This window comes from Labrus bergylta, chromosome 10 (assembly GCF_963930695.1).
Source record: "Labrus bergylta chromosome 10, fLabBer1.1, whole genome shotgun sequence".
NCBI classification, from domain to species: domain Eukaryota; kingdom Metazoa; phylum Chordata; class Actinopteri; order Labriformes; family Labridae; genus Labrus; species Labrus bergylta.
In genome coordinates this window covers 30,553,046-30,576,129 of record NC_089204.1, presented here as the reverse complement: position 1 = coordinate 30,576,129, position 23,084 = coordinate 30,553,046, and the positions used below count along the sequence as shown (strand labels likewise).

The 23,084-nt window shown below is 44.5% G+C and overlaps 2 protein-coding genes across 2 annotated transcripts in view; one reads left to right on the top strand and one right to left on the bottom strand.

Annotated features, from left to right (window-relative positions):
* Positions 1–5,962: 5,962 nt before the first annotated feature.
* LOC110000108 (spastin-like) lies at positions 5,963–15,376 on the bottom strand. The gene is made up of 16 exons (XM_020655283.3): positions 15,035–15,376; positions 14,381–14,464; positions 12,540–12,623; positions 12,252–12,412; positions 11,210–11,343; positions 11,031–11,124; positions 10,881–10,955; positions 10,118–10,189; positions 9,954–10,029; positions 9,784–9,875; positions 9,615–9,694; positions 8,598–8,640; positions 8,410–8,489; positions 8,258–8,328; positions 8,135–8,175; positions 5,963–6,570 (listed from the first exon to the last, which is right to left on the bottom strand). The coding sequence occupies exons 1-16, from the start codon at positions 15,138–15,140 to the stop codon at positions 6,445–6,447; spliced, it is 1,419 nt and encodes a 472-aa protein (XP_020510939.2). The 5' UTR covers positions 15,141–15,376; the 3' UTR covers positions 5,963–6,444.
* Positions 15,377–16,783: 1,407 nt separating this feature from the next.
* Positions 16,784–23,084, top strand: part of memo1 (mediator of cell motility 1) — a 7,101-nt gene continuing 800 nt past the window's right edge. Inside the window, 10 exon segments of the mRNA XM_020655287.3 lie at positions 16,784–17,264; positions 18,677–18,758; positions 18,835–18,903; positions 19,082–19,194; positions 20,152–20,263; positions 20,859–21,001; positions 21,087–21,163; positions 22,155–22,259; positions 22,768–22,846; positions 22,849–23,084. The exon segment at positions 22,849–23,084 is cut by the window's right edge and continues 800 nt beyond it. Coding sequence (XP_020510943.2) covers positions 17,204–17,264; positions 18,677–18,758; positions 18,835–18,903; positions 19,082–19,194; positions 20,152–20,263; positions 20,859–21,001; positions 21,087–21,163; positions 22,155–22,259; positions 22,768–22,846; positions 22,849–22,898 — 891 coding nt within the window. The 5' untranslated portion in view covers positions 16,784–17,203 and the 3' untranslated portion in view covers positions 22,899–23,084.

Here is a 23,084-nt window from a genome sequence, read left to right as displayed (position 1 = left end):
TATTGGCTCATGACCACAGAGCTGCATGACGTACATTCACTCTTTACGGCTTTCCTCTTTGACTCATTGCTCCAACGAAGTCGTAAAAACTGAACATGGAATTTTTCACACTTTTGCCCAAAAGAAAAAGCAAACGTAATTTTTTTTTAGCATTTTAAAGCACATTAAGTCAAACAGTTGATTACATTAATTTAAAACACCTATTGGGTGTTATTGTCTTTATCGTTAAAATATGTTCATTTCATCAGTTAAATGTTTCTGTACTCTGATGTGATTCTTCCAGTCCTTCAGGAGTCTCTCTGTGAGGAGGTTCCTGGTTTGAATCCCCGTCCTTCAGGAGTCTCTCTGTGAGGAGGTTCCTGGTTTGAATCCCGTCCTTCAGGAGTCTCTCTGTGAGGAGGTTCTCTCTCTTTCTCTCTCTTATTATCATAGTCCTGCACAGGACACATACAGGGGACCAGTTAAGGGACTAATCCCAGTCAGGGTTCAGGAGTGTGTTCAGTCTATGTGTCCTGGTGGATTTCTGCAGCCAGATGGGAGAAACAGGAAGTCCTTGAACAGCAGGTGGTTTGGGTTCATCCAGGATTATCTGAGACTATTAAAGAGTTCTGAGTTCCAACATGTCAGTCAGATCGTTCAGGTCCTTCAAAGCAGTACCTGAGCACTGTGCACGATGCTGCACATGTTGACAACATCCAGAAACCTTTAATACGGGGATCAGTGACCCCCCTCTTCTGTCCTGAGGTCACTTTTAAAAAAAAGTTTTTGATGCTGTTTCAGGCTCCTGTGTCCGACCTGTGATGAAGACTCATTTTGTCAGCCTTTGGGGGGCCCCCCCACTGGCCTGGGGCCCCAAGCAGAGCCACTCCTCTGGGGTTTTGGTTTGTTTAGAAAAGAGGAGTGTAAGTACTCGATCTTAACCAATGGGAACACCTGGGTTATAAAGATCTCAAAGTATTATCTGGAGACGCTTTACTAAAGAGCAAATGTGATAATATGCAGGCAGGATTTCTCCTTTGTATTCCTCTCATTCCTGTCGTCCACACTTCCTCTCTGCTGAGGTGGAGGTCGGAGCAGGTAGTGCATGAAGGAGGACGGCGGTGGTTGTTGGGGCGACACAGTCCGATGGTGGAGGCTGGGGGTCAGGGACGTCGGGTGGTGGTAGAGACAGATCACCTTGAAATGCTTCTTCAGGACTAAGAACTTCTAAATGTTTCAAGAAATGTGCAGAATCAATTTAAAGACGACATGTGATTCAGCTTCTCCACCTTTTCAAACAGTCCCCTCCTCCACCTTTTCAAACAGTCCTCCTCCACCTTTTCAAACAGTCCTCCTCCACCTTTTCAAACAGTCCCCTCCTCCACCTTTTCAAACAGTCCTCCTCCACCTTTTCAAACAGTCCCCTCCTCCACCTTTTCAAACAGTCCCCCTCCTCCACCTTTTCAAACAGTCCCCTCCTCCACCTTTTCAAACAGTCCTCCTCCACCTTTTCAAACAGTCCCCTCCACCTTTTCAAACAGTCCAGCTTTTCAAACAGTCCTCCTCCACCTTTTCAAACAGTCCCCTCCTCCACCTTTTCAAACAGTCCCCTCCTCCACCTTTTCAAACAGCCCCCTCCACCTTTTCAAACAGTCCCCTCCTCCGCCTTTTCAAACAGTCCTCCTCCACCTTTTCAAACAGTCCCCTCCTCCACCTTTTCAAACAGTCCCCTCCTCCACCTTTTCAAACAGTCTTCCTCCTCCACCTTTTCAAACAGTCCCCTCCTCCACCTTTTCAAACAGTCCCCTCCACCTTTTCAAACAGTCCCCTCCTCCGCCTTTTCAAACAGCCCCCTCCACCTTTTCAAACAGTCCCCTCCTCCACCTTTTCAAACAGTCCCCTCCTCCACCTTTTCAAACAGCCCCCTCCATCTTTTCAAACAGTCCCCTCCTCCACCTTTTCAAACAGTCCCCCCCTCCACCTTTTCAAACAGTCCCCTCCTCCATCTTTTCAAACAGTCCCCTCCTCCACCTTTTCAAACAGTCCTCCTCCACCTTTTCAAACAGCCCTCCTCCACCTTTTCAAACAGTCCCCTCCTCCATCTTTTCAAACAGTCCCCTCCTCCACCTTTTCAAACAGTCCTCCTCCACCTTTTCAAACAGTCCCCTCCTCCACCTTTTCAAACAGTCCCCTCCTCCACCTTTTCAAACAGTCCCCCCCTCCACCTTTTCAAACAGTCCTCCTCCACCTTTTCGAACAGCCCCCTCCTCCATCTTTTCAAACAGCCCCCTCCACCTTTTCAAACAGTCCTCCTCCACCTTTTCAAACAGTCCCCTCCACCTTTTCAAACAGTCCCCCCCTCCACCTTTTCAAACAGTCCTCCTCCATCTTTTCAAACAGCCCCCTCCACCTTTTCAAACAGTCCTCCTCCACCTTTTCAAACAGTCCCCTCCACCTTTTCAAACAGTCCCCCCCTCCACCTTTTCAAACAGTCCCCTCCTCCGCCTTTTCAAACAGTCCCCCCCTCCACCTTTTCAAACAGTCCCCTCCTCCGCCTTTTCAAACAGTCCCCTCCTCCGCCTTTTCAAACAGTCCTCCTCCACCTTTTCAAACAGTCCCCTCCACCTTTTCAAACAGTCCCCCCCTCCACCTTTTCAAACAGTCCCCTCCTCCGCCTTTTCAAACAGTCCCCCCCTCCACCTTTTCAAACAGTCCCCTCCTCCGCCTTTTCAAACAGTCCCCTCCTCCACCTTTTCGAACAGCCCCCTCCACCTTTTCAAACAGTCCTCCTCCATCTTTTCAAACAGCCCCCTCCACCTTTTCAAACAGTCCTCCTCCACCTTTTCAAACAGTCCCCTCCACCTTTTCAAACAGTCCCCCCCTCCACCTTTTCAAACAGTCCCCCCCTCCACCTTTTCAAACAGTCCCCTCCTCCACCTTTTCAAACAGTCCTCCTCCACCTTTTCAAACAGCCCCCTCCATCTTTTCAAACAGCCCCCTCCATCTTTTCAAACAGTCCCCTCCTCCCCCTCCTCCACCTTTTCAAACAGTCCCCCCCTCCATCTTTTCAAACAGTCCCCTCCTCCACCTTTTCAAACAGCCCCCTCCATCTTTTCAAACAGTCCCCTCCTCCACCTTTTCAAACAGCCCCCTCCATCTTTTCAAACAGTCCCCTCCTCCACCTTTTCAAACAGTCCCCCCCTCCACCTTTTCAAACAGTCCCCTCCTCCACCTTTTCAAACAGTCCTCCTCCACCTTTTCAAACAGATCCCTCCACCTTTTCAAACAGTCCCCTCCTCCACCTTTTCAAACAGCCCCCTCCACCTTTTCAAACAGTCCCCTCCTCCACCTTTTCAAACAGTCCCCTCCTCCACCTTTTCAAACAGTCCTCCCCTCCTCCACCTTTTCAAACAGTCCTCCTCCACCTTTTCAAACAGCCCCCTCCACCTTTTCAAACAGTCCCCCCTCCACCTTTTCAAACAGTCCCCTCCTCCATCTTTTCAAACAGTCCCCTCCTCCACCTTTTCAAACAGTCCTCCTCCACCTTTTCAAACAGCCCCCTCCACCTTTTCAAACAGTCCCCTCCTCCACCTTTTCAAACAGCCCCCTCCACCTTTTCAAACAGTCCCCCCTCCACCTTTTCAAACAGTCCCCTCCTCCATCTTTTCAAACAGTCCCCTCCTCCACCTTTTCAAACAGTCCTCCTCCACCTTTTCAAACAGCCCCCTCCACCTTTTCAAACAGTCCCCCCCTCCACCTTTTCAAACAGTCCTCCTCCACCTTTTCAAACAGTCCCCTCCTCCATCTTTTCAAACAGTCCCCTCCTCCACCTTTTCAAACAGCCCCCTCCACCTTTTCAAACAGTCCCCCCCTCCACCTTTTCAAACAGTCCCCTCCTCCGCCTTTTCAAACAGCCCCCTCCACCTTTTCAAACAGTCCCCTCCTCCACCTTTTCAAACAGTCCCCTCCTCCACCTTTTCAAACAGCCCCCTACATCTTTTCAAACAGTCCCCTCCTCCACCTTTTCAAACAGTCCTCCTCCACCTTTTCAAACAGTCCCCCCCTCCACCTTTTCAAACAGTCCCCTCCTCCATCTTTTCAAACAGTCCCCCCCTCCACCTTTTCAAACAGTCCCCCCCTCCACCTTTTCAAACAGTCCCCTCCTCCACCTTTTCAAACAGTCCCCCCCTCCACCTTTTCAAACAGTCCCCTCCTCCACCTTTTCAAACAGCCCCCCTGTGGTCTAAATGAAACATCTGTGCAAAATATCAAAATATAACATGAATCAAGCACCAGAGGAGGTTTGCGACCCTGTATAAACCAGCTCTCTCAGAACGCTCAGAATGTTCTAGACTGGGGGTGGAGTCTATGGGTGGAGATACCAGGGGAGGGGAGGGGATTTATTATTTTTTCCCAGAATCCCACTGTGACATCACAAGGAGAGCACATTAGAAACAGAGCATTTTTCTCTGTGTTGTAAGACTTATGCAGACCACAAATAAAGGACTGGATGGTTTATTTCACCTGTTGTGGGTCAGTAGACTCTCAGGTTACACAGATAAATGTTCAGAAACACTGTAGAAGAGGATTTTTCATATTATGTCCACTTTAAATAAAACCTTTGCTGACTTGGATATGTTTCTGGAGCGCCTTCATGTTGGTGCACAGAAGCTCTTTAAATGAAACAATGTGACGACTGTAAACGTAATCGGTCCATCACTCAGCCTTGACATCTCAACGCAGCAGAAAACAGCCACTTTATTTTCATTAAAAGCAAATGATTACATTCCTCACATCTGTGGTTACGTACAGACTGAGACTGTTTCTAACAGGAGGGAGGAGGGGGGGAGGGAGGAGGGAGGAGGGAGGAGGGGAAAACGGAGCAGCAGCACCATCTACCTGCACACATGAAGCCTCACACTTCAATATGTGTAATGCAGATTTGCTGCTACTGATGGATGACACCAATCCATCCATTTCAGAACATGCTTATGCTTTTCCTTACATAAGCAGCTGCAGGACATACCTTGTCTTAATTGGTCAACAATAATGTCTGTTGACAAGTGACTTCAGATGAAGCGTACGTTCAGTCAGGAAGACTTTATAGTTTTTTATTTTGTTATTGTGTCATACATACATCCACATGCCCAGCCCGCATGTTCTTACATGACACCATAAATTCAAAACGTTCCGGGATCAGAGTGCACTAGGTACGCTATATTCATTCTCAAGAAGTCAAACTAATTAAACAGAATATTCTGTCTTCTTTTCCAAGCTTTTCAAACAAAATTATCAAGTTTAAACACATCAAACTTAAACAGCCATTCCAGTTTCTGCACATCTGTCCGCCCCAATATTTCAGATTTTACTTCATGAAACAATGATTCTGTTAAATCATCAGATTTTGTACAATGCAAAAGAAAATGGGACTCCGTTTCAACTTTATATTTGCCTTCTCGATCAGGCCATCTCACATTCATGCTGTCATTTTCTGGCGCTGTCATTGGGTAATCAGCTGTCTCGTCAAATTTGTTTACTCTTCATACCCCCAAATGTTTTTTTAAGTGCCCCGCCCAGCAGAAGATAAACAGCCTCTGGTATTAACAGTGACATGACCACTGAATATTTAGTCAGTGTTTAGCCAATCAGAGAGAGGGTCATCCCTTCACAGTCCCAGGAAAAGAAAAGTCCTGAATGTAGTCAGTCATCAGTTACTGGTGTGAATCAGAGGAAGTGGGAATACTAACCAATGGCGTCTCTCCCTCGTTGTCAGCCTATCATCTTTCTGCCCTCCTTTTTAAATAAGATTCTTTCTCTTCAGTCTTTAATTCCTTCATGCCGATGTTTTGTGTGCCCGTCCACCTCCCCATCCCCGCCCGTCTTCACAGATTCATCATCAGTCAAATCTTCACTTTTGAATAACTTTGTGACATGTTTGCTTTTGTCTCATGACCGTACAGACGAGAACAAATACATCTGCAGAGACTTTTCATGAAGGTGTTTATTGATGCACCAGGAAGCTGAGAAGCCACCACAACCTGCTTTTCATGTGAGTATTATAACGCTCGCTAGAACTGAAAGAGTCAGCCAACACGTCATTCTAACTGTTTCCACTCATTAAAAGGCTCCAATCAGGAGAGCCTGCAGAGCACTTAGTGATCAATAATACCAACACGTCAGGGGGAATCATGGATGTGCAACAGAATCTCAATCAGTGAAGTTTAGGGGTTGATTTACTGAAGTATGCTGCCCTCTAGTGGCAGAGGATCATTTGTAAATTTAGCAGGACAGTCTCAAAAATAAATAAACGACATTCAAAGTTTAAGGAGTGAAGAAATACCGTAAAGAAAGTTTTATAAATCATAATAAAGAATCAAATAATGATCCCAAATGTGATGATAATCATTCATCTTCAACCTGCCACAGGTTTCTTTCAGTGACATCTTGTAGAGGAAGCAGAAAGGTTCACAACGCCGTCGTGTCTCCAAAGTCTTTGTTCCACTGTGCGTACATGGTCAGCGTGGTCGGGCTGACGCTCGGCTTGATGCGCTTCAGGGATTCTTCAAAGTCTTTCCTGTTGATGTTCCTCATCTGAGGACACAGACGGAGACAAATACTGGATTAAAGAATAACTGTGCACCTGTAGATCGGTATGCGTTTGAAGGGTTAAAAAAAGGTTTAAAGGTCGAGGTCTGGGGCCGCCTAGTCTGGCAACCCTGCGGACCAAAGCAATGGTTTGTGACTTGATCAGCGTTAATCCCGCCCACTGAGTTTGATGGGAGAGGATGACAGATAAAATGATGATGCACTGCTGGAGCAGGAAACATGAAATAATTAAATAAATAGTGGAATAAATAGATGTGTTTTTCCATAGAATGAATGAACATTTTAAATAATTATTTAAACATTTATTTAATTATTTATGTATTTCATAAATAATGTATTTATATATTACCAATTTTAAATAATTAATGACACATTTAAATAATTATTTAATTATTTAATAACACATGCATTTAATTAATTAGTTATATATCTGTACATTTATATATATATATATATATATATATATATATATATATTTATATATTTCATTTTGGCACTTTTAGTCCTCCATACTCCAACCTGCCGACGGTCATCAGATGGAAATGACCCCACAGGGACTTCAAATGCTGCGTGTGCCGCGTGCCACTCTCACTCACTTTGTTTTTTTTTAAGATTTATTTTTGGGCTTTTAATGGAGAGATAGGACAGTGGATAGAGTCAGAAATCAGGGAGAGAGAGAGAATGGGGAACAACATGCGTGAAAGGAGCCACAGGTCGGATTTGAACCCGGGCCGCCCGTGTGGAGGACTACAGCCTCCATACATGGGGCGCGCACACTAACCACTGCACCACAAGCGCCCACTCCAATTCATTGTCTATGTGTTGTGCTGTGTATCGGCGCCTGGCCAAGCTGAAACTTGTCTCTCCATGTGCAGCATGACGACACAACAAACAGTGTCTCACTTCCCTGATCGTTTAAAGACCCACCGAGACGAGAGAGAGAGAGAGAGAGAGAGAGAGAGAGAGAGAGAGAGAGAGAGAGAGAGAGAGAGAGAGAGAGAGAGCGATGTTTGTAAAGACGTGTCGGACAGTTTGGGCGTCCCAGGTGTGTTTCAAACAGCAGCAGAAATGTGTGTTACAGAGCTGCTGCAGCTCCTGGACGAGATTAAACCCTTCCACTTCCTGTTGTGACCTGATGATCTCATTAAGCCACGCCCCCTTCTTATTTTTCTTGTCTCCTCAGCAGAACAAAGATCAGAGCACAAACATGGAGCTGTGGCAGAAGCTGCTTCCCCGACTATCGTTTAGAAAAAAAGAGAGAGAGAGAGGAGGAGGGAAAACTCTACTGCTACTTCATGTCCAATCAAATCATCCCTCTATGGACGTTTGGAGGATGAGCTCTCCACGTGTGATAACTTCCATCCACCCAGTATCTATTTTTTATCTTATCGTTTTGGTAACCGAGCAACCTATTGATATGTGATCCCCCCCGCCCCCTCTGTACTCTACCCCGCGGCGAGCGCAGCGCAAATCCTATCTGAAGGCTCCTAAAGGCTACAATCTGTCACACGTACATGTTCATTTTAAATAAATAGATGAACAGCGTTACCTCACTAGCAGCCATACTCCTGACCTGGTCTGGTCCCAACTCTGTGGAAAAAAGAACGATTTTTAATGACTCAGTTTTCAGTCGTCATGGAAACCTCACAGAAACAGGAACCAGACGTCTCACCTCTAATCGGCCCCAGAGCGGCGTCTTTGGCTAATGACGTGAGGTCACTTCCTGAGTATCCTGCCGTCTTCCTGTCAGGGTTACAGATCCAGGAGTTAGTGTGTTTTCTTTAATCTGAGGTTAAATCTGTTTGGGTGAATATAAAAACTCACTTTGCCACGTAGGAGAGCTCGCTGGCGCTCAGAGGGTTTCCTTGTTTCCCCAGAAGGTTTCTCAGCAGCGTGCATCTCGTCTGCAGAGAAGAGAGAGAGGTTCATCATGAGGGTGATGCAACCTTTCCCCCTCACAGAGCCGCCATCACAGACGATCAAAATAAACTGAACGGTTCCACAATAAATACCTGCTCATCCGGCAACGCCACATAAACCCTTTTAGCAAAGCGCCTGTGAGAAGAAGAGAAACACTGTGGTGAGATTTTCAGAAACTACAGAAGTGTGACGCTCTAACAGGAAGTGGCCTGAATATGAAATCTGTTTCCCTGTGATAACCAGGAAGTTCTGATTGTTTTTACAAGATCTCGACTTATTTATCTCGTATCCCCGGCGTTGCAAAAGCACAATCATAAAAACATGCTGAACTTAGAGGTCAGATATGATGTAATATACACTTCACCACGTTCCTCTAACATGTGTCTCTAGTCCGTCTACAAACCCTCCAATCATGAGAAAAGTCCATCCTCTCCGTCTTCTGCCTGCTCCACTTTTCAGAAAATGTGTGCTCAAACAGGCCGTTTGGAGATTTTCCCTTCATGACATCACAAAGGGCAGTAGCCCCTCCCCCAGGTGGGTGACACTCTCACAGCTAGGTGTTTGTTCTGCCCTCTGAGTCTGCCTTCTCACCGTAAACAATAGGACATGGAGCGAGAAAGACCGAGTACACCCAAGCTCTTCCAGAGAGGGGGCGTGGTCAGACACCGCTCATTTACATATTTAAAGGTACAGACACAGATTTAGAACAAGACACTTCACACACATGTTTTGAGGAGTTTTGAGACTTTAAACTTTAGAAGAGGAAGAATTAAACTGAAGAGGAGGATATGTGACCTTCAACATCATCAGTGTGGCCAATGGCATCACTGCAAGTCGTGTTCTGACCTATCACAGTGACCAGCCTATTAACCCCTGTGACACTGCGATCTCTGCAGGATTTTATACTTCAGCCTTTACTTCATTTTTCAACCCCGGAGGTTGCTGCTTGTGTTATAACAAGATAAATAGAATCATGATATTGTTGTTCTATGTAGTAACATGAAATACTACATTAGTGTGAATATATCTTTGTTTGAGTTATTAAATGTTTATGTTCATGTTATAACATGACACTGGTCTATTTTTCATGGAGCAGCTCCTTCTGGTACCTCAGCACGGCTTCGTCCAGTTCCTGAGGCCTGTTGGTGGCTCCCATAACGAGCACCTTGTCGTCCCCTCCTGACTGAACCTGGAACAGAAACACAGCTGTGAGAATAACACCAGAGACTTCAAACTGACATGTTTCAGAGAGCAGAGAGCGACCGCTGCTGCTCTTACCCCGTCGAACTGCACCAGGAACTCTGTTTTTAACCTCCGAGAGGCGTCGTGTTCCCCCTCCCTCCTCTCACACAGCAGACTGTCCACTTCGTCTGAACGGTAACAAACACATTTAGTGGGATTGAAAAATGTCTGAGGCACACTGAGTCCATCGATGGAATAATACAAACCTATGAATATGACGGAGGGTTGAAGTTCTCGAGCCACAGCAAACAGAGCTCGTACGAGCTTCTCCCCCTCTCCCACCTGTGACGGTGACCACACGAAGAGTTAGCATCACATCTTACGTTTCTAACATTCAGGATTCTGCAGAAACACTAAAATGACTTCTTACATATTTGGAGGTCAGACTGGCAGCGCTGATGTTGAAGAATGTAGCGTTTGACTCTGCTGCGACTGCTTTGGCCTTGAAAGAGGAAGAGAAAGGTTAAGTTAGACAGCGCTGGGAAAAAGAGGCCAATGTAGTAATATCACAAGAAGCATGGCTTCAGATTTGGAAAAATCAATCCACTTCTGGTGGATCCACTTCCAGCCTCATGCTGGAGGGGACGTGAAGTGGTCTCGAGCAGACTGTGTACATGTTTTTTTTGGTCTTGTCCACGTCTTGAGCCCTTCTGGAAAGATTTGAAACTATAAATCGCAGAGACTCTGAACACTACATTGGACTTCTCTTCACATCCCTCTACCTCGGGAAAATTCCAGAAGGTCTCGGTAAAAAGGACATGTACCTTTTAAAGATTCTTATGGTGGCAAGTAAAAAAGCGATTACTAAATGTTGTCTTCAGAGGAACGCTCCCACCATGAGCCTCATGAGGAACACTGTGAATTCCATCAGCTTTATGGGAAAAATGACTTTTGTCCTGCGACTTCAACAAGGAGAAGGGAGAAGAATATTGGATTTATACAAAGATAAAGACTCCTAAATATATCTTTACCATCCATTATGTACTGTACCTGTGCCTTTTACATTCTTGTATTTGATCTTATTCATACTGTCTCGCCCTCGTCCTCACTTGTTCTGTGTTTCTTGTAAAACAAAAATGAAAAATAAAGTATAAAAACGCTGTGATCAGCGTGCTGGGTTATCAGTATCTCACCAACATGGTTTTTCCATTTCCAGGCGGGCCGAATAACAGCAGGCCGCGAGCCGGAGCTCTCAGGCCGGTAAAGAGCTGAAAGGTGAAAAGTGAAAACTGCGTTAAACGACCGATCTGACCTTACAGAGGACGATCAAAGTAAGTCCTTACCTCTGGTCTTAAGGCGGGGAGAATGACGATCTCCTGGAGCGCTTGCTTGGCCAGTTCTTGTCCGGCGATGTCGTCGAAGGAGACGGACGCTCCGCTGTGATGAGAGCACAAACATCTGTCATCAGAAGGTTTTCTCTCTGTCAGCTTTAACGTGCAGGTGTCGCAGTGCTTCACAATACCTGTCCACGATTTCATTCAGAATCAGGTTGGCCAGTTTGCTGTCCACGTTCTTGAAGTTTTTCATATCCCTCTTCAGGGGCGGTCTCATTGCGCCAGGTCTTCCGTTTGGAGGCCTTCCCGTCCGAGGGGTCGCCTGAGAGACAGAAGAAATCAGAACGTCATCGGAGTCAGAAACGTTTAAAAAGCAAAAAAAGAAAACATCCTCGTACTACAGCTCAGTGACTCCAAATCTGGAGTTGTTATTCCTCCTCCCTCTGGTGCTCAGTATACGCTTCATTAAAGTCTTTGTGTGATTTTTCACCCTTAAATGTAGAAATCAAGTATCTCCTCTGAAAATAACTCTGTGAGTCATGACTGTCTACAATGGGTGTAACACCCGAGTCCCACTGTCTGTGATGTTTTCAGAGTTTTCAGAGTCCTATCTTCACTTTGTTTACATCGCCAGGACGGCCGGCTGACTCCTCCCCTCGTGTATAAAAGTTGTTTAATTGAGGGACTAGAGAAAAGAAGAATAACATACTGTACTCACTGCTTAACTGTGTTTCTAGATCACGCTCATTTCAGGTAAATTTACATGCAGTGTGAAGATACCAGCATAATAAAGATCACTAGCATTAGCATGCTAACACAACAATGCAGCGCGAGTTGTTTTGGTTTCATGCTGGTGCTCAAGGGCGACATCTGCTGGATCAAAACATCACATATAAAGCCTTTAATGATTTCTCCTCCAGTCGGGGAGTCCTGTCCTGACCTCTCCAGCCAGCGTTCATCCCCATCACGTCACTGTTGCATACTGCCAATGTCCACATAGTCTGTGAACGCTGCGATTTGCTGCACATTCGGCCTCACTGGGTCAGTTTCTGGAGCATGAGCTCAGCCAAGGTCACATATTGCTCCTTTAAAACGAGCAAACACAAACAGCAGCTACGGGCTGGAAGTAGCGGTGTTGTGACCTCCTTCAGTGAGATAAACACGGTGATAAAGAACTTGAACTTCAGGTCACTTTAACCTGCAGTGTGAACGCAGCCTTAATATAATCACCTTTGAATCTGCAGGTCCAGACGGCGGTCTGACAGCAGGCGAGGGTCTGACGTTGGAGGACACGCCCCTCGCTGCAGGCTGGCTCTTAGGGGCCGGTTTCGGCTGAGGGAGAGTAAAGCTCCTCTGAGGAGCGCTCCTCCTTTTGGATGCTAACGTTGCCTCTGAGAAACAAGAGCAGAAAGGATCAATACCCACGTCTTCAGGCAGCAGTGTGTGTGTGTGTGTGTGTGTGTGTGTGTGTGTGTGTGTGTGTGTGTGTGTGTGTGTGTGTGTGTGTGTGTGACTTACCCAGAAGAGCCAGTCTGTCTCTTGCCATGGTGAGATTTGCTTCCATTTTATCCTGAAGTCTCTTTGCTCGCTCATATTGTTCTCCTGCAGACCGGATATATAAAACATACCATCACAACACGTCAGCATTTTACACCTGAGGAACTAAGGCCCGACCGATATGAGATTTTTAGGGCCGATAACGATATTGGGGGGAGAGAAAAATCTGATGCCGATATATTGGCCGATATCTTTCTTAGATCTACGTTCAGATCATAGAGATACATATACAAGAACACATTTATTCTGTTGATCGCTCAAATGAAGTCATCACTCAACTAGAAAGTAACTTCTCGACTCTCTGGAGAGTGATAACGCTTATTGTAATCCACATAGCGCCCTCTGCTGGTGACGGCCAGAGGGCGGCTACAACAATGGAGGAAAGTTTAGAAGAAAAGTTTATAGATCAAGTCCGCAATTACCCGCTCTATGACGAGTCATTGTCGTTAGGTAGCATCCAGAAATGCTTTCCAAAGTAGCTGGTCACAGATCGTGTCTATTTCTGTGATTTATGTGGTGATCCCTCGAGAGGAATCGTCCAGTAACAACGCGGACGTTGTTACTGGACGTTGTTTAGTACAACGCGTTGTACATCGACAAGTATGTACTCACAGCAAGTGAGCCTTTAGACAAATACTCAAATTAAATGCTATGTAACTGCTAAATCTAGTTATAATGACTTATATTTGCTGATAAACTTAGCAGATACAATAGTCACTTGATATCAGAGGTGTCAAGTAACTAAGTAGAAATACTTTGTTACCTTACTTCAAGTAGAAGTTTTGTGTATCTATACTTTACTGGAGTAATTATTTTTCAGCCGACTTTTTACTTCTACTCCTTACATTTTAAAATAACCTCGTTACTCCTGTTTCATTCCGGCTTGTTTTCATTCCGGCTTGTTTTCATTCCGGCTTGTTTTCATTCCGGCTTGTTTTCATTCCGGCTTGTCATCGTTCAAAAAAACACACAAAAAAAACCTATCCAGATAAATCACGCCATCCGGATAGAGTGAATTTGATCGTGGTTGGATGAGAAGTATAAACATATACCATTCCGACACCCTATTGGTTTCACTGTATATAGACAACCATACAAGGGTAATTGTTACTAAGCCTGCCCTGGGGTACACCAGTTTTCTTGTCCAGTTTTGTTATCTTACGTCCGTTGCCCAGATTCCTGCAGCTAAGCTTGGATGTTCCTTTTCAATGTGCATTAAAGCAGCTGAAACAGGTGCATCCCAAATGTTTCAACATTAACATTTTAATATAACATTAAAGTCATTATGGCCTTTAGAAAAATGTTTTTTTGGGGAGGTGGGGTAGTGCACTATAGGGGGCGCAGCCTAAGCTTTTGTCCCCTCACATTACTTTTACTTTCATACTTGAAGTAGTTTTGAAACCAGAACTTTTACACTTTGAGTAAAAAGCTTGAGTTGATACTTCAACTTCTACAGAAGTCTTTTTAAACCCTCGTATCTAAACGTCTACCTGAGTAATGAATATCAATGCTTTTCACACCTGCTTGATATGCTTATACTGTCTGATATTATCGGCTGGCTCTAATATGAACACCTGTAGTCTAAAGCATGTCAACAGTAAACACCTGATGAACACCTGTAGTCTAAAACATGTCAACAGTAAACACCTGATGAACACCTGTAGTCTAAAGCATGTCAACAGTAAACACCTGATGAACACCTGTAGTCTAAAACATGTCAACAGTAAACACCTGATGAACACCTGTAGTCTAAAGCATGTCAACAGTAAACACCTGATGAACACCTGTAGTTTGTACTTTACCTTGTACTGAGATCTCCACTTTAATCCCCTTTTCAAGCTCAGAAATCCCTTTCTTGTACCACAGCACCGCCTGCTCCTTGTCTCCTGTCAGCACACAGAGGAGTGTTTACCAGCTGTCAACACACACACACACACACACACACACACACACTCACACACACACACACACACACACACTCACACACACACACACACACACACTCACACACACACACACACACACACACTCACACTCACACACACACACACACACACACACAGACACACACACACACACACACACACACAGACAGACACACTCTCACACACACACACACACACACACACACACACACACACACACACACACACACACACACACACACACACACACACACACACACTCTCACACACACACACACACAGACACACACACACACACAGACAGACACACTCTCACACACACACACACACACACACACACACACACACACAGACAGACACACTCTCACACACACACACACACACACACACACACACACACACACACACACACACACACACACACACACACACACACACACACACACTCTCACACACACACACACACACACACAGACACACACACACACACACTCTCACTCTCACACACACACACACACACACACACAGTACCTGTGTCGTCCTCATCGACCCGTAAAGCCTTTGAAACGTACTCAAACGCCTGCTTGTGGTAGTTTTTAATCACTTCTCCGCTGTCTCTGTTTTTCACTGCGTTCATGTTTGCAGACCTCACGTTGCTCTCGCTAACGTTTGTTCTCAGTTAAAGTCAAAGCTAGCAGCTAACTGAAGAGGAAACGCTTAAATTAACGCCTCACACGCATTTATGATGACGCAATTACATTATTTAGCACATAAAAGCAGCTGTTTTTACAATATAACTACAATAATTACAGCGCCTTCACACAACATAAGCAACTCCACCGATAGCTTCCGCTTCCAGTGTGTACGGGGATGAGACGTTCAGGGACGAGTCGGTTCAAACAGCCGGGTCCTTTCAAATTAATCAGGGAGCCCTAGACTGTAAATCTGAATGTTTGAAGCCTGACTGTCGTCCCCCGTCTGTTCCTGCAGGGGGCGCTGGAGTCCCATCGATGGCGTCCCCAGTCTGTCCCTGCAGGGGGCGCTGGAGTCCCATCGATGGCGGTCTCCATGCTGGAAATGCTGTCTCAGTCTAACTTTCAGTCAACCTAACGACAGGCTGAGAGCTGGAGCTGAGGCGGGTTTTAAACCTCCTGACAAACCGTTACACCGCGCCCACCTGTCAATCAGGTCAGCTACACGCCTTATTGTGAATAACTCTTATCCTTCATCAAATCAAAACTGATGAGTCATCAAAACATTCACCCCCCGTACAGTGTGTGTCCATCCAGACATGAGCTAATCACACCTATTTGGTTTTTTGAACCAGGCTGTAAACATGTTCATCTCTGCTGTAAAAACAGGCTTTTTAGAATGGGTGTGTATGTGACTTCCTGTGCTTCTGCAGCCAGCCTCTAGTGGACACTCCAGGAACTGCACGATTTTTACACTTCGGCATCGGCTTCATTTTTCAACACCAGAGGTTGCTGCTTGGTCAAGCACCCAGGAAATGCAGCTATGGTCGAAGCCTTGTTGTGGCGGCCGCCATTAGGTGCCAGTGACTGTGATTTCTGAGATATATATAAAACTAAAACTATAACTAAGGCTAAGACTAAAGTGCAGTGTGTATGTTCCAGATCAGCAGTTCAACAATCTAACAGCTTGTGGTAGGAAGCTTTGGATCATTTCCACTGATGTAAACACATTATTGTCAAAAGAGTAAAATTTGACATAATTACACAAACCACATGTCATAGAATAGAATAGAATCTTTATTATCATTGTATACAAGGACACAACAAAACTTTGTTAGCAGCAATCCTAAACAGCAGCGTTCACAAAAACAGCAACGAAAATATATTTGTGGTGATATTCTACAAATCAGTTAGCAGACGCTTTTATCCAAAGCGACGTACATCAGAGAGATATGATATGAAAGAGAAATATGTGGCCAGGGAAATTGCTGTTCAGTGAATGAATGATAATAATAATAAATAAATAGACAGTTATGATGACTGAAAGGATATATAATATATTTTATTAAACAAATATAAATATAGAGATATAGTGCAAATAAGTGAAGTTAAAGTGCAGTGACTGAGTAAATAAATAGATAATTGTAAAGCATGTCATACTTAATTAACCAAAAGTCGTTTTGGAGTCAAAACATCCGGAAGTTGTGAGTCGAGCAAAAAGACGCGGCTCACTGAAAAGAGCCGAAATGCCCATCTACTGAGTCTGCGCGGTTTGTGTGTTTGGCTGTTTGTCGACGTAAATGTTTTTAATAAAGTTTGGAGAATAAAAAACCTTCACCTGGCTGTGGTCATTAATCCTCCGGTCCGGACTGTGACAGCTCTTTAAACTGTTCCTCTGTCGGCACATTAACAACAGTTTGGGCCTTTTTTAAATCAAACATCATCATTATTATAAAATAACCGTCAGACTGTCAGACAAAGTGCCGTTAGCTTCAGTCTCCGGTTCACCGTTTAACCGGTTCCAGCTCGTTAGCCTGTTAGCTCGTTAGCCTGTTAGCTCGTTAGCTCGTTAGCCTGTTAGCCGTCTCCTTTTGTCTCTGCAGCAGGTTAGCTCGCAGGCTTTCACGTCTTCTCTGGATTAGCTGGTTATTCCGCTTTTTTGTTTTAATTTGTTTTATTTCGCCTGACAGAAGCTCAGCACACCAAGATAGGCGGCTTGGGAACCAAGATGTCCAACCGACCTGTGTGCAGAGAAGCAAGTCACGCCGGGAGCTGGTACTCTGCCTCGGGTAACTGTCAGCTCCGTGCGGGGTAGCATGCTAATGCTAACAGACTTATCTGTGTTTCCTCTCCTCTGTGGGTTTCATCAGTGTTATTAGATTTATTTTAAATGTACACTTCATTTTCTTTCTGGTCTAAACTGTCAGATTCATAGAGTGTCACTGTGGAGGCTAAAGCTAACCAGCTGATGAGAAGCCTGTTTGCTGCAGGGTTGTTGTTTTTGAGCTTCATCAGCACTTCTCCTCTGAGGTGGTCGATGGAAATGATTGTAAACAAACTGACATCAGCTGTTCAAATACATGAAGTGATGAGCAGCTAACAGGAGAAAGCTGCTGCAGCTCCTGGCCCTCCTGCTTCTCTGGAAACAGTGTGTCTGCTCTTCAGCCCACTTGTTTTGGTTCCTGACTCTGTCGTGTGTGCTGGGAGCAGAAAATCCTCCCTGTCATGAGACAAAGGACTGGGCAGGGCAGAGAACTGAAGCTTCATGTTGCACCCCTTCCCCCATTTCAGCAGCTGTTACAGCACATACACAACATGAGGATGAGCTCATCTCATGTAAATCTGCACAGATTTTAGACATAAAGTGGTTCTTCTGTGTATCTTACACAGGACATTTTGAATATTATTTATTTAACATTTGTGTTGTCTATCAGACCAGCAGACTCACAGGACAGACTCATGATTCAAGAGACCACATCCCAAAGTAGACACTTACAGGGTTGTCATCTGGCCTGTACAGTGATACATATAAAAGGATCAAATGTGCTATAAATCCTGGTTTCTATGTGTGTCTGCAGTTTTTAATGTTTTACATGACACTGTGTTTGCATCACGTCCCTCATGAAGAATAAAGGCTTTTTTATTCCTTCTAAAATGGCACCAATTTTTTCTTGCACAACACATTTTGTAGGATAGATAAAAGAACAGCAGTCTTTGCAGGAGGACTCGAGTGTTCGCTCGCTCAGTGAAGACCTGCTTTTCTTCCTCTGGCCGTCGAGTAAGCCACGGCAATTAATTGAGTTTAAAATTCAGATTTTGTCTTCCCACGTTTATGAAAACACGATACTTGAGATTAAACGAATACTGTGCTGCACGTTTCCAGAAGAAAGTTAGTCAGTGTTCAGACTGTAGCGTCTGTTCATGTGACATCGTAAAACACAGATTCAGATAGTTTAAAATGATTAAGGTGGCACAAACAGCTCGACTAACTCTTCACTGATGAAAGACTTTTCCTCCTTTAACATATTTGCAGAGACTCGTTGATGTGGATCTCGACCTCGCTTAAGTGTGATTGTTAGTTTTAAATCCACTACATCACTCTTCCTTTCATAAGGAGGTCTACACGCAGCAGGTTGGCGTCTCTCTTTAAACCCAGTGATCTAAAACAAACCATTTATATGTCGTTGTTCCTCTGTTCCAGGATCCCAGCTGAACGCTCAACTAGAAGGCTGGCTGTCCAAAGCCGAGTCCTCCATCAGACCTGCTCGAGCCATCATAGCACCGTGAGCTAAGACAGAAATGCAAACATGTCAGAAGTGATGCGTGCGTCATCCTAATCCATCATGTGTGTGTTTGCAGGCATGCCGGGTACACCTACTGTGGCGCTTGTGCAGCACACGCCTACAAGCAGGTCGATCCCTCTGTTACGTAAGTCGTCCAGTTTTTTACCGTCTCCGATCCCGTCTCGAGGAAATCTGCTTTGAATGATATGTTTCTCATCTGACTTTTCCCCTCCTTTAGATGTTAGCTCACATAGTAGAATATAGTGCTGCTGGTGTTCTTTGTGTGAACAGAGTGAGTGAGATAAAGTGCTGTCGCCCTTCAGTCGTAGGGTGTTCATCCTGGGACCTTCACACCACGTGCCCCTCTCCCGCTGTGCACTGTCGCCCGCAGACGTCTACAGAACGCCTCTCTACGACCTGAGAATCGACCAGAAGGGTACTCACTGTTTTTACACATGACTTTCTACCTTTTTTGATTGTCCTGTATTCTTAAATGTTAACACAAGCTAGAAAAGTATTTAAAGGTCCAATCAGTGAGATGTGTAGAGAGTGAGATGATAAAGGTATCTTACTATCTGATCATTAAGGAAACATGCTATGTTGAAGTGCTGGCTTCTCTGACAACAATGCAGCAGCCAGTATGTCCTCCTTCTAACTTTAGATTCTGCTCCTGAATGCTCTGGATTTGTTTGGACCAGAGAAGGTAGGCACTTTAAAGACACGCCCCCACACGGCCGTTTTGGGCGCCCCTCAGTTTGTCAGATATGAGAGCAGTTATCAGGTCAACAGGTGTTGCAGCGATGGAAGCGGTCAAGAGAAGTGGTTCAGATAGAAGTGATTGTACCCGACCTAAAAAGCCTCTGCATGTTTCTAATAAGCTCCACGAGCAGAAACGTGCTCAAACTAGGATCAATATTGGAGATGCTTTTGAAAAATGGAGAGAGGTTAGAACACAGAAAGGTTTACAGACCCATGCAGAGCTGGATAAACACTGAAGCTTCAGAGTCCACCACATGATGACCTGTGTGAGAGAGACAGCTCTCTATGATGTTTAGAATCTGGACTGCAGTACCCATTTTAAACTCTAGGGGTCAGAGTTACATACTGCTCCTTTAAGGGTTTAACTGTGGGGCTTCTGTAGGTCGACACCTGTCTTCCTTCTGTGTGGTGATCTCCTCTTTCTTTGTCGGTGTGAAAAGAGCTCCAACCTCTTGGAGTATTTTAGGGTGATGACGCACTCTAAATGATCCTCCGGGGAGCAGACAGTTCGCTGCCTCTGAGTAAAAAGACTTTTCCCTCTTTAACGAGTGTGCAGCTCTTCAGAGAACTTAATTAGCTGACATGGTCACAGAAACACGCATAGATATAAATGAAGTCACCTCTGTTTTTACAGTTTACTCCGACCTCTGGAAAACCGGGTTGTTCGAGCGGATGAGCATCCAGACAGACGAAGACGAGCACAGTATCGAGATGCACTTGCCTTACACTGCTAAAGCCATGGAGAGGTAACGATCATCCTGTTTGTACTTTAAACAGAGTCTGTTCAATGTTCAACTTGTAGTTTTAGTTTATTTGCACATTTTTTGAAAGAAGAGTCAAACAGAAAAATAAAACAAAGAAAAAATAAAACACATGTGCAGGTGAGGGCTTAGCTCCAAACCTCACCTTAAGAGATTAAACAAAGTTCAAATAGAATACAGTAAAATAACAAAGTAAGAATATTTACTATCACAAGTAAAATGTACCCAATTGAAAATTACATACAAACATTGAAAACATAAAAATGGGAAAAAACAGGACATACAGTATGTAGACAATATAACAAAATCAGGACAATTCACTACAAATCTTTCTGACATCAACGCATTTCTGAGTCTCAATTTGTATCGAGAAAAAGACAAAAAATCATCAAGTAAATAAAGATGCATGTTCCATAATTTGACTCCATGGTATCTTATTGAGTCCTCGAGATGTACGACACATTGGTAGGTTATTGATTTGTCTAGTTGAGTAATAGTTGAAAAATGCTTTAAAGCTTTCACTTTTAAAACTGACACGTTTGCGTGATTTGATACTGATCAGAAAATCTTGATGTTTCAGCCACAAAGACGAGTTCAGCATCGTCCCCGTGCTGGTGGGCGCCCTGAGCGAGTCCAGGGAACAGGAGTACGGGAAACTGCTCAGCAAGTACCTGGCCGACCCCTCCAACCTTTTCATCATCTCCTCCGACTTCTGCCACTGGGGTAGGTACAGACAGAGAGAGACACATGCTCCTCTGATAAAAACATGTGACCAGCATTGTTGATGATGACCTCATCTCTTCTGAAGGTCAGCGGTTCCGCTACACGTACTACGATGAGGCTCAGGGGGAGATCTACAGGTCCATTGAACATCTGGATAGAATGGTAACATCTCAAACATGAATATATACATCCACATGTGCAATCTCTTGATCACCATCAGCCGGATGCACAGCGGTCACTGTAATAAAGAAGATATGAATTAGTTAGGAGAAACTGCACAGAGTGTATCATGGTGATCAGTCTGCAGAGAAACTCAAATGAGAGAGAGACTGAAGACTGTCGAGGAGGAAGGGAGGATATCGAAAAGCTCTGTTTGTAGGAGATAAGAAGTTTAACACAATCAACCTGGACAGAAGAAGAGAAAATGTCCATGCAGAGTCATCCTGGTAGAGATCAAAGGTCATGCAAAGACGTCTAGAAAACAGGATGTTTATAGGCCAGTTTAAGTTTAGGATAGGACAATACTTTATTGATTCCCAGAGGGGAAATTCGGACGTTGCAGCAGCACAGACAAGTAAGGTCAAAATACAAAATACACATTAAACAGAATAGATTAGATAAGATAAATAAAAACAGGGGGTTCATACAAGTACAAAATGAATGATGAAGTTAACTGCAGGGAGTTGAGACAGTATGTGCAGAGAATGAGAAGATAAAGTGACAAGTGATGATTAAAGTGACTTGGTATGATCAAGAGCAGCAAGTAATGTAAACAGCAGAGAAGAGAGACAGTGTTGTACCACAGTGATGCAGAGTGCAGCTATATAATATAATGTAGTATAATATAATATCATATAATATAGTGCAATATAAACAATAAAGTGTAATATAATGAAATGTTATATAATATATAATAAGACTAACATAATAATTTAATAAAAAATATATAATAAGAATATACAGTATATATATTGATGCTAAATAATAATATAATGTTAGTAATGATAATAATAATGAAGCATGTCATGGGGTAGTTTTTTATAACAGTTCACAACAGAATTATTTTGTGTCTGTAAGATGTTTATGATAGAGAGCTGTGAGGCTGATATTAATTTACCTTTACCTCACATGATGTTTGTCTGAATTGTTTCAGGGGATGGGCATTATAGAACAGCTGGACCCGATGTCTTTCACCAACTACTTGAAGAAGTACCGCAACACCATCTGTGGGCGCCACCCCATCGGAGTGCTGCTAAATGTAAGTAAACCAGAGAAGAAGAGCGCGTGTCATCCACTCCTGAACTCTGAGCGTTCAAGTTAAAACGTTCAGAAGAACAAACACTGCGGTCATTTGAAGGGAATGATAATATTGAAGACAGCATTCTCATCGTCGTCATGGTAACGGCTTCAGAGCGTCTCTCCACACGTGCTGGATGAAGTGTGGAGACTGATTTAATGCAGCTGGTTAGATTAATTACATAACAGACTTTATTTACTGAGCTTTTATTTTGAAGGCACAGAGGCAGACTTGTTTTTCCTGATCTCTGGAAAGTTTGAGCGTCTCATCTATTGTAAATACTGCGGCGCAGTTACCTCCACATCTCAGCAGATGCTCATGTTTTCACTCTTAATGGTGCGTGGCTGTTAGCGCCCCCTGTTGATCCTCCGTGCGGTCGCAGCGGCACACAGAGCTGCTGTTTCCTGCGTCCAGCTGTTCAGTCAGCGAGCGTCACTAAAGAGCTCCTTCTCTTGTTTGTGTTTTTCAGGCCGTGGCCGAGCTGAGGAAGTCGGGATTAGAAATGAACTTCTCGTTCCTGAACTACGCCCAGTCGAGTGAGTGCAGGAACTGCAGGACAGCTCTGTGAGCTACGCTGCCGGGGCGCTCATCGTCCATTGAGGTCGACCGTCGCAGGGGGGCAAAGCAATGCCGCGCCCTGCCCTTACTATCTCTCGCCATAACACCCCCTTCCCCCCCTCTCTCTCTCTCTCTCTCTTAGCCCCGCCCACTTCCCTGTTACACCCACTTTTTGCAGGAAGGACCTAGACACTCAAAGCCAGTAGTCTCTCTCTCTCTCTCTCTCTC

Bases quoted from the DNA above. Each gene is read 5' to 3' on its own strand.
- LOC110000108 (XM_020655283.3), bottom strand. From the start codon at position 15,140: ATGAACGCAGTGAAAAACAGAGACAGCGGAGAAGTGATTAAAAACTAC. The intron at 10,956-11,030 runs GTAAGGACTTAC...TTCACCTTTCAG, and splicing joins TCCCCGCCTTAAGACCAGAG to CTCTTTACCGGCCTGAGAGC. The intron at 8,329-8,409 runs GTGAGTTTTTAT...TAACCCTGACAG, and splicing joins GAGCTCTCCTACGTGGCAAA to GAAGACGGCAGGATACTCAG.